The sequence below is a fragment of the Aythya ferina genome (genome assembly GCF_964211825.1).
Source record: "Aythya ferina genome assembly, contig: HAP1_SCAFFOLD_104, whole genome shotgun sequence".
Lineage (NCBI taxonomy): Eukaryota > Metazoa > Chordata > Aves > Anseriformes > Anatidae > Aythya > Aythya ferina.
Window position 1 is genome coordinate 130,667 of NW_028181415.1, and position 14,653 is coordinate 145,319.

At 41.8% G+C, this 14,653-nt stretch overlaps 1 protein-coding gene and 1 long non-coding RNA gene across 2 annotated transcripts; both read left to right on the forward strand.

Annotated features, from left to right (window-relative positions):
• Nucleotides 1-260: 260 nt before the first annotated feature.
• Nucleotides 261-9,066, forward strand: LOC311428631 (ubiquitin carboxyl-terminal hydrolase 42-like; the record flags this gene model as incomplete). Its single annotated transcript, XM_084539986.1, has 13 exons — nt 261-352; nt 1,954-2,191; nt 2,945-3,145; nt 3,738-3,848; nt 4,008-4,110; nt 4,315-4,382; nt 4,539-4,609; nt 5,141-5,223; nt 6,140-6,251; nt 6,629-6,769; nt 6,964-7,064; nt 7,528-7,669; nt 8,350-9,066. The coding sequence occupies exons 2-13, from the start codon at nt 1,963-1,965 to the stop codon at nt 9,064-9,066; spliced, it is 2,079 nt and encodes a 692-aa protein (XP_084396112.1). The 5' UTR covers nt 261-352; nt 1,954-1,962.
• Nucleotides 9,067-11,894: 2,828 nt separating this feature from the next.
• LOC311428627 lies at nt 11,895-14,082 on the forward strand. Its single transcript, XR_014687801.1, has 3 exons — nt 11,895-11,979; nt 12,646-13,108; nt 13,965-14,082. It is a non-coding gene; the product is annotated as an uncharacterized lncRNA (long non-coding RNA).
• The last annotated feature ends 571 nt before the right edge of the window (nt 14,083-14,653 follow it).

Consider the following 14,653-nt stretch of genomic DNA (forward strand, 5'->3'; position numbering starts at 1 on the left):
TTCCCTTTTTTTCTTTTTTCCTTTCCTTTCCTTTCCTTTCCTTTCCTTTCCTTTCCTTTCCTTTCCTTTCCTTTCCTTTCCTTTCCTTTCCTTTCCTTTCCTTTCCTTTCCTTTCCTTTCCTTTCCTTTCCTTTCCTTTCCTTTCCCCCCAGTATTGTTTTTCTGTTCTCCTTCTCACTGCAGTCTTGATTTTGTTTCTTGTCCCTTAAGTATGTTTCCAATGTGTTGCTGAAACATTTTCCCTTTCAATCCTACAAAAGGAGCTGTCACTGGTGAAGATCGGAGCTTATCCCTGAGCCCAGGAGCTGTCACCTTAGTCTTCCAATCGGACAAGGACGACTTCATTTCTCATGTAAATGCATTTGTCAGGTTTGCGTATTGTTTTTTCAGGAATGGAAAGTGTGTATAGAATGGATTTAAAATCAATTTTAAATGTAAAACGTCAGGGCAAAAAAGTTCTAATTACAACCTCTGCGCACAATTTGCCAGCTGTGGGACTAGGAGTTTTCTTATTTACTGTGTTTTGTTTAACGTGTCTGAAGTTTAATGGATAGCAATCAAGGCGTGCTAGAAATCTGAAAGCACTTTATGCTTTGTTCTCTCCGTCATTTTGGTATAACAAACTAGCTTATGTTTTAAACCCTCCATGAGGTTAGTGGTTTCCCTAAAGGTAACAAGTCCCTGTGTGCTACAGTAAGACAGTAACAAAACATGAAGTATAGAAGTTCATCCTGTCATTATTCAGCTTCTGCCTATGGACACACAACTACGCTTATTTAAAGCGGTATCACCTTGAAACCTAATCAGCATTTTAAAAAGGACTTTGTAGCAGTTATTGGCTTTTGTCCTGGAGGGCTGAGGTTTGTTTTGTTTTGTTTTACATTCAGCATTTCCGTTTCTAGCTTACATTCCCCTGTTGTTTTGCATGAGGAAAGCGTGCAACTTTAGAAAGGAGAACGGAAAGAGCTGCTTTTTAGTCTAACTTTTCAGTTTGTCGTAGGAGTTTTAAATGTGGTAGGAGTAAAACACCAGAAGTACTGCTGCCAAAGTTATATTCAAACTCGTCTTTCTTGGAGAAGCAGAAGAAGCCCAGGGAGAAATAAATTTGCAAACATGCTCTTCATGCTCTCCTTTCCCAAGATTTCTCTGAGATATAGCCCATCCTCTGTGGGTTTTGAGGTATATGGTTCCCAGGAGTGAAAAGGAGGGCCAAACATCTCTCCTCATGGATCTCAACGTGCCAGGGCTTTAGTGTACTGCCACTTACGGCTCCGCTTTTTCACCTGGAAAAAGCGACCGCATGATGTAGACTGAGGAGCCCTCACAGATTAACTTGCTATCACCAAGTGACGCCCATGAAAGGTGTATTTAAAAGCTAGGCTCATTCTAGAATCACAACAAACCCCTCATGACTGGTGCAGTAGACAGTGAGGTAGAGGGCGAGCCCTGGAAAGACAGAAGAAAAGTAGCAGTGAGTTCTGGGTACCTTTGTGCAGACGAAACAGAAAAACGCAGGCAGTGAAGTAATAGTGTTCCGTTACTAATGCCAGCAATAGATAATTGCAACAATTATCTATTAGATCATAGGTACTAATTAACAGATAATTGCGCAACTCCGGAAATCAATAAATAACTGATTCCCCTCAGAGAATGTCTTCTACATTTTTATATTAAAAAGACTCCAGAGTTGTAATGGATTAAAATCCTACGGAAGGGAAAGAAATGGCATCAGCCACTAGTTCTGCAGAAGCAAAAAGTAATACTGATAGAGTTTAGATGGAAATTTTCACTTTGTGTGTTTAGTTTGGGGATTCTTTTTAAATCATTCATACCAGCGATTTAGTTCTTAAGGCTGTTTCTTTGAGATTAAGTGACAGGACTTCTGTTACTCTTTTCTTCTTGGAATGCTTCTTGATATTCTTACGTCAGCCAGAACTTCTGTCTCTGTTGCAGATGTGAACAATGACCGTAGCTAAGAAGCCCAAATCTTCAAAGCCTAAAAAGCCCTCTTCAAGGCGGTCTGGCAAATCCAAGAAACCAAGTACTAAAATACTGATGTCACGCACCGCCAACTGGGGCCGGATAGTGCCTGCAGAAGATTCAAGCCAAGTCTCTGTGGCCCAAGGACGTGGAGGTGCTATTTACTGTAGATCATCTGAAAAATCTAAGGCTTTTGCCCCAAGAGATCTAAGTAAGTGTGCGTTCTATCCTGCCTCCATTGTCTTCAAAGCAAAAGTAGAAAATGCAGTTCTTACTTGTTGCACTGCTAGAGAAGGGGACTACTGTGAAGAAAGACTTCAAAAGCGAATCCCCTAAGGCAACTGAAGTGACTGATGTTACAGAAATTAATTTTGATATATTTACAGTCAACAGAGAAATACGGGGAGCTTTTTGTAATGCACAGATTCCTCCATGTCTTTTCTGTTTTGCAGAGAAAAGTGTTTGATTGTTGCTATTCACAGCTTCCATTTTTCACAGGTTTTTTGAAGGATAACATTGCTCAGGAAAAAATCTGGTATCTGTAGGGGTACCGTCATTCCTAGTTCCTAGTTTTTACGTTTTTACCGTACAATTTCAAGTCTAAGTTTGTGGTTTAAGTTATAATAAGGAAAAAAACAGTAGTTGAGTTAATCAGGTTAAAGATTATAGATGGAGAGGAACTTGGCATTAGGTGCTACAAACAGAATGGCAGTTAGCCTTGCCTTAGAAGAATTAAAATGCTTGACTAAAATTGTTTTTTTTTTTTTTTTTTTTTTTTTTTTCCCCAAAACATTGTGTTGACCAGCCAATTTGAATTTGGTGGTATTAAAGCTGTCTGCAATAAGTTTTTCTGGTTTGGATTGTAGCTAGCTCCTCTAGGTGCTCCTGCAGAATAGTATTTTTTTAAATACCTTTCTTCGAAACAAACAAACAAGATCTCTTTTTAAATTTAACTTTCTTGCAGTCGTTAATGATGGAATTGCTCCGCCACAGAGCATTCTTTTTCCACCTGAGAAGATTTGTATGGATTGGCGAGAAACACAAAGTGTTGGAGTTGGCCTGTACAATCTTGGCAACACATGTTTTCTTAATGCTACTCTACAGTGTTTGACCTACACACCCCCACTTGCCAATTACATGCTTTCTCTTGAGCACAGCCAGTCATGTGAGTACTTTCTAACAGTATTTTGAATCTGTTGGATAGCTCTGAAGGTGAAAGAACAGCAGTGATTCTGTGAGATAAGCTTATTTGCCTGATTTTACCTGTAGCAGCTGGCTTTGAGCACTGTATTAGCAGTGGGCTCCGAATAGCATATGGAGTGCAATTAATGCACCATGTTTTATTTATTTATTTAGTTATTTGTTTGTTTGTTTGTTTGTTTATTAAAGGATCATTTATTGCTTCATGGGAATAATGAAGTGCATTGGACAGTAATGCATTTGGTAGTAATTTTAGAGAGTAATACATTTTGCAGCCTGTGGAGTTCACATTCCTGTCAGCCTTTACAACTGCGACTTTGCAGTAGTCTTTTAGATTTCTCATCACAAAATGCATTTGAATACAGGCTTAGTGGATATTTTTCTTCTGTCAAGTTGTGTGAAATGAAATGTTACAAGACTGTTGGGACATTGGCATCTTGGGAGAATAGAATGTAGCAAGGAGAGTGGATATTGTATCTATAGTTTAAATTGTACTTAGATGTTTGTAGGTATGGATATTTCGCTGGACTGGGATGCTTTGTTCTTTCACTCTTCAGGTCGTGAACAAGATTTTTGCATGATGTGCACGATGGAGACTCACATTAACCAGGCCCTGCGTTGCACTGTTGATGCCATCGAGCCTACGCATGTTATCAGTAATCTCAGTCGTAAGTGGCTTCAGATGTGTTTCTTTTCGATAGCTTGTAATCTTCAAATAATTATTTGATGTGTCTAAGTGGTTTTAACACTCCAATGAAGAGAGATTTTAGAAATACAAGAATGATTTCATTTTTAAATGAGGTCAATACTATCATCTTCTTATTTAGGAATAGGACAACATTTCCGTTTTGGCAGTCAAGAAGACGCACACGAGTTCTTGCGCTATACTGTTGATGCTATGCAGGAAGCGTGCTTGAACGGAAGCACCGAGTAAGCATAAACAAGTTCACTTTCATACATTCTCTAGCACCTTCTAGTCCTTTATTTACTCTCAGAAATGATCTCTAGCACCTTTTAGTGCCTTATTTACTATCAGCAACGCAAGTCTACATCATCCTTGGTTTTCATCAAACTCTTTGAAGAGTTAACTCTGTGCCTTAAATCTTCTGAGGTCTGATTATAATTTATTTCCAGATTGGACAGATCTTCTCAAGCTACCACCATCATTCATCAAATATTTGGAGGATTTCTAAGATCGAGAGGTACTTGAAAAAATATTCCTGTCCTTAGAACTGATCTGTGTCTTTTGTCGGTAGTAAAGCAGTCTGTAGTTTGTCTAAAGTAGTATCTGTCAACAACTTGAATTTGGGCAGTTAGTCTCCTTCACATAATGTTAAGCATTTATATTTTGTTTCCAGTGAAGTGCTTGAATTGCAAAGCAGTTTCGGATACGTATGAGGCATTTCTTGATATCACTTTGGATATAAAGGTAAGATGTTTTCTAAAGATAATTCATGATGTTTAAGTACATGCATAACTTTCTAAATTAAACTTGTTTAACTTAAAAAACCAAACCACATATAATGTTAAAACGTAAGAGCTTGGTGGTGCTAAGGAAGTGGATTGGACTTTGTCCTTCCGTGGAACCCATGTAAATAGTCTCCACATTTGCATTGGGTTTAAGGGGAAAGAATTCTCTTTCTGCAAAAATTATAATGCTGTCCTACTTCTTTGTTGTTCTACCTCAATATGCATCTAATTGTTAGACTGATGAATTTGTCCCCAGTATTGATGACAAAGCACACTATAGATGCTGTCTAGGCTACTGGAAAAGTATTTGTTCCAAAGTCAAATGCCTTCCAGGTGAGGTCAATGCTGAGCATGTTCTTTCTGCCTCCTTCTTCACAGTGCTCCTAGTAGATCGCTTGAGTATGTTAGTAAGATTCTCTTATAAACTACTAGTATGTCTCTGGAATTTTGAATTACAGTGACTTTGCGCTCTTCTTTCTCGCTGCTCTAGGCGGTTTCGTCTGTTAGCAGAGCTCTGGAACTCTTTGTGAAACCTGAAGAGCTGGATGGAGAGAATTGCTATAAATGTAGCGAGTAAGATTTTGACGAATTAGGTCTTAATCCTAGACGTCAGTTTTCTATGTTGCATGACTCTGTTGGACTACCTCTAAACTTTGGATCTACTTACAAGTTTTGTGGAAGTTTATAAAAGACTTGGATTTTTGTTTCTTTGGAGGGGGGAAGTCTTGTTCATAGGCATTCCCTATGGGTTTGCAATTCTCTGGCTTGTATTTTGCCATCAGAATTCAAAAAGAGCTACTTTTGTTCTTTCTCTTTATTAGCTCTCGACAGTACTTTTCTTGATGTAAACTGCCCAGTTTCCATTGTTCTCTGGGCTAGTGGCTAATTTTCACTGCTTACACCGTAGGTCCTACCTTGGAGCGGGCAATGTGTCAAACTGAACTATTTTGTTTCAAAGGATGGCAGATGGGTTCAGTGTCTTTCCAGACAAGCTCAGTACATGAAGACTTCCTACTGTTAAATGTCTCCCTCCTGTAGAATGACCATGTGCTTCTGTTGTATTTTTGATGTTGATAGTGGACCTATGTTGGAGATTATTTGCAATTTCTAGCCCTGGGGACCAAGGCTCTCTCGTTCCGCTTTCAGTATTTGTATTTCCCTTGAAAGCTGAAAGAATGTATCCAGGATTGGAGTTCAAATAGCCACTTTTGTAGACCAAGAAATGGTACCTTGCCATCCAACCTGGTCATACCCTTTTGTGAGAGATTCCTGTTCCCGCTATGCTCTGAGTTGTTGGGAAAATTGACCTTCTTCTGTGTATTAACAAACCTGACACGCAGTGCATGGGTTTATGAAAAGAAAAAAGACCAACCTATTATGCAAGTAAATATCATTCAAATAGCATAGGCATGCGTGAGACATTAAAAGGAGTTTGTTTTGGGGGCTAAAAGAAGATGCCTTCAAACACTTATCTCTGCTTGTTTTTAAGGTGTAAAAAGATGGTTCCTGCATCCAAGAGATTTACCATACACCGTTCTTCCAAGGTTCTCACAATATCACTGAAAAGATTTGCAGATTTCACAGGTGGAAAGATCAACAAGGTATGTTTACCACTGTAATGCAACTATATCATTGTGTAATGGGACATCCCCCAAGGCTGAAAGTTGTTAATATTTTCAGACAATAATTGTAGACTAACGACTATGGCTTATTCTTTCTCTTAATATCAATAAAGTTCCCGCTTGACAAGAAGCATATGCTTTCCTCTGAGAAGGCTGATTCATCAGGAAACAGTTCTCTGCAACTTCTAGTCTTAACCGTTGTTTATGGGAAGACTTATTTGTAGTGAATCAAGAAATATATTCTAGAAATATATTCTAGAAATCAATTCTAGTCTGTGTTTTTTGGAAGTGTTTTTCTCTGGCTAGTCCACAAAGTACTCTGGGATAATTTTTCTATCTTCTTGATGTCTCTTTAGGAGGTGAAATATCCGGAGTATTTGGACCTGAGAGCCTACATGTCGCAGTCAATGGGAGAACCACTGCTCTATGCCTTATACGCGGTGCTGGTACATCACGGTGTCAGCTGTCACTCAGGACACTATATATGCTATGTAAAGGTAGAAGTCAACAGCATTTCTAACAGGGTAAAGGTTGTGCTGGCAAACCAATTAAAGCATGACTAGCAGCTACTGTTTCTAGGGAAAAAGATTTCATTATATTTTTATTTGACATGTGTGTATTTTGTTCCTACCCGTGATTTCAATTGGAAAACGTGCAATTCACCTAAAGAAATCGTTGTCTTTATTTGCAGGCTGGTAATGGACTTTGGTATCAGATGAATGATGCTAAAGTAGTGCGTACTGACATTAAAAGAGTTCTTGGTCAGCAAGCTTACATACTTTTTTATATCAGGTAATAACAAATCTTAAATTGTGTTCAGAAGAGATTTACTTTCCTGTTATTGATATTTTTCTGTTTTGCAAGTGTTTTTCTTGCTATCCCAGGAGAAGATTATTATTTGTCTAATTCAGTTCTGTCTAACCTGAAATTCTCTGTGTCGTTTATTATCTTTTGTTGCTTGGCCTTAAACTGCAGCACTCATGTAAATTGCTATCTATGTGTTATCTGTAGCTGGCTAATTTAGAGAAGGAGAGAAATGAAGGTCATCTGTGGTGTAAGAATGAATTATTGCTCTGCAAGTGATAGTCTTAGTAGGAAGACTGTTCTCTACTTTTCAGTTTGTAGTCTTGGCGAAGCCTTCTGTGGAGAAGGCTTCCATATCGTATGAGCTGTTCCTCTAAAATGATAGGATGGGATTTAATCCAAGAGTAGGCTGAAAGAAAAACTAAACTACGATCACTGCTCTTTTCTGAAGGCGCTATGATTTGACACTTGGAGAACGTGCGTTTTACTTGCCAGCACCATCTTATCCCTGTTCATTCCCTCCTGGTCAGCAGGGGGCTAATAGTAAGCAGGCTGGATTTCTGGGACCACGACTTCTTCCTCATATGATTAAGGTAATTCAGGGAAGCGGGAGGGCAGATAACGGCACCAAACTGCTAGTGGGTTTGGGGTTTGGTGTGGGGTTTTTTGTTTGGTTTTCGGCATCTTAGTTTTGTTTTCCTTCCCACGCTGCAGCTTTCTTCACAGCCCTCATGCTACAGCCAGAGTCATTCAAACAGTGGTTACTGCTAAATTGTGCAGCCATGCGACTCCATTACTTTATACCTCCAAGACAGCTTTCTAAAGCACAGAGAGCTACGCTCTTTGACTATTTAAGCAGAGTGTACTAATCCTCAAATCATTTAAAAGAGGACTTGTTTTTCCTATCCTCGTCACTTTAGCTAAGACAGGGAAAACTAAATGTCTTATTCCTGAGCACCAGAACGATTACTTCAGGCTTTTCAGGGTATGTTTAAAGGGGAAAATAAATATATTTGGGAATAGCAGCAGGTAATGTTAAGTTGCTTGGCTGGTTTTCAAAGATGATGTTAATTTGATACCAATCTGCAGTAAACCAAAAGCAGGAATTGAATACGCTTATTGGACTTGCATTTATCCTTAAAGGGCAGTGTGTTTTTCTTTTTAGGTGTTAAGACCATTTGTAGAAACACTCAGTAGGAGAGTTTTGTGTTTCAAAATGTTACATGCAGTGTTTGCGTTAATCCATCTTGCAATTTCTTCTTTTTAAATACAGAATTCAAGCCGTTTAAATGGAAATGGATCCATAAAAGAGGACACAAAGACCACTGGTGTCACCCTAAAAAGGCCATCTTCAGCACCACCAATGGCCTGTGTTCAAAACCAGGCGATTACCAGGCCTTCAATGACTGATACGTCAAGAAAACAGAAGATCACCATCAGTATTCACAATAAATTGCCTGCTCGTCAGATTGTGTCACAGCCTGACTGTCTTAGCAGTGCTGTGGAGGATGAAGATCTCTACCAGGCTGTTCCTTCATCCACAATTACAAATTTGGTAATGCAAATGAAGCAAATGCAAACAAACAAAAAAGTTTCTGATGAAATTTTTGTGGAGCCAACAGTGAATGAAAATCCTAAACTCAGCTCTGATAACACAGTCCCTTATGGTGCAGAATCTTCAGGAAAGTCTGAGGAGGAGTCAAAGGGCTTATTTCAAAGGAATTTGAAATGCAATGCAATGTCCTCTAATGGAATTTTGGTTGGAAAGGTAGTCCGTACATTGCAGCATTCCAATTCTTCCTGTCAGAATGCTGACAAAGGAAGATCCCAGCATGAGCTGCCAAAAACAGATTCACTAAATGGTGCTATTAGGTTAGTTACTGAATCTAAAGAAAACGGACTGAAACTTGATGATTCCACTTGCCGAGTTGAACCTGTTAAACCTTCTGAGATGTTCTTTTCTAAAACAAATGGATCGCTTGAAACATAGATTTGCTCCATCGAGAATTTCTCACCTACGATGTATTCGGGAGTGTTTATTGTGTTCCTAATTCAGGTGAAATACTGAGAAAACACAGCACACATGTGATCGTAAGACTTTGTGGTATTATCCCCTTAGAATTTGCAGACCTGAGCTTACATTAGAACTTGTCAACTTAAGCTCAGCTGAGATAAAAATTCCTAAGTTTCCTAAAGTAGATTTTGGGGGGTGAGTTGGGGTTATCTTTGAAGTGTAGATAATGCATACAACTCACAGCGGTCTTGCTTACCATTTAATGGAGACATTCTGACAAGACTAGTCCTCAGTACTACTACAAATAGTATTTTTTTGTCTGCTGACTTGTGCGTTTTAATTGCAGATGCCTGGAGCTATGCCTTCAGTCAATCGAGAAGTCATCACGGAGTCCTTCAGAGCCAGCCAGCTGAACAGCTTGTCAGAGGAAATGAGGTAAAATGAGCACAGTCTGATTAAGACAAGACTTTATGGAAGTTCGTTACAGTTTTATCTGTCTACTAATAGTATTTAATGGAAGGATTTAAATTAGTACAATTCCATACTGTGTGTCCAGTGTCACGAACAGAACTAATGATCAGCACTGAGCATATCACTCTGATGCAGGTTGGTGCCTCAAGGAGAACTTGTGTTCCTTTATAGAATGTTTTTCCATTTTTCTCCACTGTCTGGAGAAACACTGGCTGTTCCCCGCTCGCCCCTATGCCTTTTTTCTCAGAGCAGCAGGTGGAAGGAGACAGATGCGTTTGCTTTTTTAGTGCAATGGCTTCAGAAGCAAGAGGGGAAAAAGCACTTTCTCTGGGAGCTGAAGAAGGTGTCCTAATCACAGGAGAGGTTTCTAAATGGCATATCTTTGCGAGCGTTCCTGTAGTCCGGAGGTTTTTGTTTGTTTGTTTGCCTTTGGAAGGTTTTACTCTTAATATTCATGTCCTTCAGCAGAAGTGAGAAATGGGTTTTTATTTTATGCAGTGTTGCGGAACCTCCGAAATCTCCTGGGAATGATGAATACCTCACCCAGTACCAATGTGATGACCGTGGAGACAAGGAGAAAGCAAGAAGATCAAAAGAACGTGACCTCATTTCAAAAGAAACCGTTTTGTCCGGCAAAGAGTCTTGTGAGCCTGGTGAGAAATTGCGGCAAACTTCCTCTCTCAAGTCTGACACTGAATGTAGCTCTAACAATCTTTCTTCCTTAGCTATTGCAGATAGACGCCAAGATACAAAGGACAAGACTAAAACCACTGAGAAAGAGCATTACCGAAGCAAGAGGGAACATGCTCCTAGTGAAGAGAAGGAGAGTCAAAAAGCAGGTCCTTCCAGCAAGAGGAGGTGTTCTCAGAGCGTGGAATTTGTTGAGCAAAAGAGTCACAAGCAGGAGTACTGGGAGGGAAGCAGGTACAGATCTTTCCCTCGTGAAAGAAACAGCCCTGAGAATGGCAGAAGAGCAGTCAAATATTCAAAGTACAGATCTGGCAGCGGAGGAAGATCAGAACAAGGTAGCAATAGGTACTACCGATCCAAAGGGGAAAGAAGTTGGAGCAGAGAAAGATACTATCGAGACGAAGCACGGAGATGGGAAAGATGTGGCTATTACAAGGATTACTATTCACCTCATGCGACAGGAGACAGTAGAGAGAGAAAGTTCTCTCACGGCGATTCAGCCTTTGACAGATTGACTGCAACTTACTACAGCAGGTCACATAAGCATTATCATTACAAAAGCGGATGGCCTCACGGTTCCCTCTTGAGAGAGGAAGATGTACGTCGCTTTAGCACACCCCGAGCAGACTTGCATCGTTGCTCGGTACCTCAGCAACATTCCAGAAGACATTCTCGTGAAAGACATGCGCTTCCACCTGTGTCAGCTCATTTGGAGAACTGTCGCCAGAAAAATGAAACAGAAGGAAACAGAAAAAGAAAATATACCCGTGCAGAAGGTAGTGAAAGTGAAATAGAAAGGAAAGACAGAAAGATAGAAAAGGAGCTTGTAGGTGGTGAAAAAAATGCAAAAATATCACAAGTTCTGGAAGAAACAGAAGTCTAAGGATAAAGATGGAGAGAAGGATTCCAAGTAAGCAAGGATTCCAGCATACTCCGCATTTTTTATCCTAATTCTTTTCTGGGTGCTTCTCATGTCTTCCTTTTATTTTATTTATTTTTTTTTTTTTTCTGGTAGTTTCTAAGTTATTTAGATAGCATCAGCTGGCTGGGGATCATGTTGTTAGGTTGATCAGTGAAGACAGGAAAGCTCTTGCTGAATTGTGTCAGAGCACTAGCTTTGGACCACATAGTTCGAATCACATCCGTACACCATTCCAGATTAGGTTAAAAGATTTTTTCTGCTTGCACGTATTCCAGAGCTAGCCGTTGTTAATGATCTGTGTACAAACCAGGACCTATGGTCCTTCAATCTGACGGCTTAAGTTTGCTGCATCTAAAGTAAGTTGCGTGTGCACAAAGCACCACAAAATAGCTGACATGCTGCAAATCATCACCTGTGGTAAAATAAATCAAGTTTCATATAGGCAACAAGTGCCACATCTTTTTTTCCCTTTTTAACTTGCATGTTTCTTTCAGACTTCATGATTTGTGTTTCTGTGCGCTCCACTTTGACAATGCCAATCGCAAGCGTAAGAAAAAGAAGAAAAAGGAGAAGAAAAAGAAGAAAAAGGAGAAACACCAGGAAAGCGAAAGGCTCCTTGGAACACTTAGATCCTCGTTTCCAGAAGATAACGCGGGAGAAGAAGGAAGAATCCCATCCTCCAGATGGCTCTTCATGTCAGTAATGCGGAAGTGAGAGCAGTAAACAACCTTACAAGGAAGGGAAGACTTCCAGTGCAGGCGAAAGCAAGAAATACTGCTCCATCGCATCCAACGACTATACTAAAGGTAAGCGGCTGCAGCGTGTGTGAGGAATTCCTTTTATATTAATCTCGAGATTATTTCAAACAGTCTTGAAGTGCTTGATGACTTAACAGTCTGCAGACTTATTATCAAATCAAAAAAAAACCCCACTTGGTAGACTATTTTTTTCCCAGTTTTGAATGACCACTAGGAAAGAAGGCCTGAAATAAAGAGGTTAAAGGCAAATGGTTTTCATTTGGTTTGATGATGAAGTGGCAAACAAGAGGAAGAGTTGCAAGCTCCCTTCTTAAATTCAGTCCAGCCAAGTAGGAAAAGTAAATGTGGACAGCTGTATCTTGGCAAAGAAGATAGTAGGGAGCAAGGAGGTTTAGCAGTCAAGATGGAAGGTGATGCCATGAGGCTTAGAGGCTAGTAATGTTCTAATGAATCACAGCCTTCCTAAAAAAAACCTGCCTGAACAATTCACGTGAATTACATACTACCTTCAGCTATTTCAGCTTCTTGCTGTACAGCTGAATGCCTTTCACGTAATGTTTGGAGAAGTAAAATCTCGGAAGAGGTTTTCATATCTTTTGCCCAGTTTGGATGATGAAGTAAATTGCCAGAGTCAGTAGATTCTGGCACTGACAAGTTTCTTCAAGCTTAAGAGCGAGTGCAATTGTTTCCAAGCATTTTTCTTTTCTGAGAGAGGGAGCACCAGAAGTTGTCATCTTAAAATATGACATGGAGGGGAGGCTGGTTGTTCACACATTCTTGCCAACATTCATGCAATCTGTCCCATTATCAAGAACAAAATTAGGGACTGAACGGAGGTCTTTCAAATTCCAGTGTTGCAAAAATGGACTTTTTACGATACTAATGTCAAAAGAATCCTGATTGTACTAGACTGGAAGTATCTCTTCTAGCTGAAAAATCAGGAAGAGCACAGAAGAAAATGCCTCTGCTCTACTGCTCTTCGGGCTTCAGTGAATTCTCTGGCCAGCAGATGGCGAACTCGTTCTCTCTAAACCAGTCCAAAGTAGAGGAAGAAAGTCAACGTCTTGCATGCATTACACAAGTGCGGGGCATGGGGATCCCTGGGCTATATACGTGAAAGAGATGTTCGTTGATAAATACAGCAGTACCCGCCCCACTTGGATACACTGCTTGCAAGGTAAGCAGGATAGGAGGGCTGTGCAAAGCAATTCTGTTAAATTGAGGAATTCAAGTATTTCGTCAAGCCTGAAGATACTAATTAGTTTCCTTTTGGGGAAGGTCAGTCTTTCAAAGCAAAGAAAAAATGTCTCTTAAGCAGGATTTTCTGAATGGTGGAATCTAATCTGAAAAAAGACCACTTCCACACGTTAATTATTTGCTAGTTTATTATTTTTAATTTTCTACTGTATTGAACCTCTCAAAGAAGCTAGGGACAGACTAGGAACAACGGAGGACTTGTTAGAGTGCCTTTTCAACCAGAATCATGTTCCTTTGAATAAATGAACAAGGATAGCTAGTGACAATTTGTGATTTAAGGAAATTGCAGATACGTGAGAGAAAGAGCAGCATTAAAGCAGTTAAATTCCTGCATTCCTAAGTGCTCTCTCTAGCAAGTTAGTGAACGCTTCTGTTCTGTGGCTAGGATTTGGTCAGCTTTGATCACTAGTAAACCAAGGATGCCGTCCAGTCAAACCATCATATGACTGTAACTTACCTAAGGTCAACCGTTTGCTATCAAAGCAGGTAGCTTGGTCCTAATATTCTGTACAGCTCACCAATTTTAGCATAGAATTCAAATGTAGTCCGTTTAATGGGAGGACTTTGGAAGCCGCCTTCTCCAGTCAGTTCAGATGTCGGTGAGGGGCTGGTGAGCCGCTGGGACGGAACCCCCGTTGCCCGGGTTCCCCAAGCAACTGCCCCACTCTCCAGCCACCATGGCAGGTCCAGCAGCCGGCTCCCGCTCCTCCCGGGGCTGCGGCCCTGCTGGCGAGCCCAGCGCCCCAGAGCTCAGCCCAGCGGCCTTTTTCCCACAGAGGGTTTCCCCAGACGGCTTCCGCGGCTTGCGCAGACGCAAAACTCCCCCTTCGTCGTCCCAGCCGTGCCGCCAACGGTGGCTGCCTGGCTGCTGCCCTCCCTCCCCGGAGCGACGGCGCTGCCCTTGCAGCCCCCGCAGGTACCCACCCTCCCCTCCGCGCTGCCCCAGGCCACCGTCTGGCACGTGGTGCCGGGGGTCCAGGGGCAGGTGCTGCAGCTCCCCGCCGGGGTGCAGCTGCCACCTGGGGGGCACCTCCCAGCCCAGGGGCACCACCTGCAGCTTGGGCAGCTCCCCGCCGGGGGGCAGCTCCCTGCTGTGGGGCAGCTCCCCGCCGTGGGGCACCAGCTGCAGCTGGTGCAGCTTCCCGCTGTGGGGCAAAACCTGCAGCTGGTGCAGCTCCCCGCTGTGGAGCAAAACCTGCAGCTGGTGCAGCTCCCAACCATGGGGCACCAGCTGCAGCTGGTGCAGCTCCCCGCCGGGGGGCAGCTCCCCCACACCGCTCCTCCCTGTGCCCCCTGTGTCCATCAGTGGGGACAGCCCATGGTGACGGGGACACTGGTACCCCACCATGCGCTGGGGCTGGGGCCCAGGGCCGTGCTCCATGGGGAGCTCCTGCACCCCGCAGGCACCTGCCTGTTGCAGGCCCCCGCCCAGCGCAACCCCCCGCCACCCCTCGTCCCGGGGCCT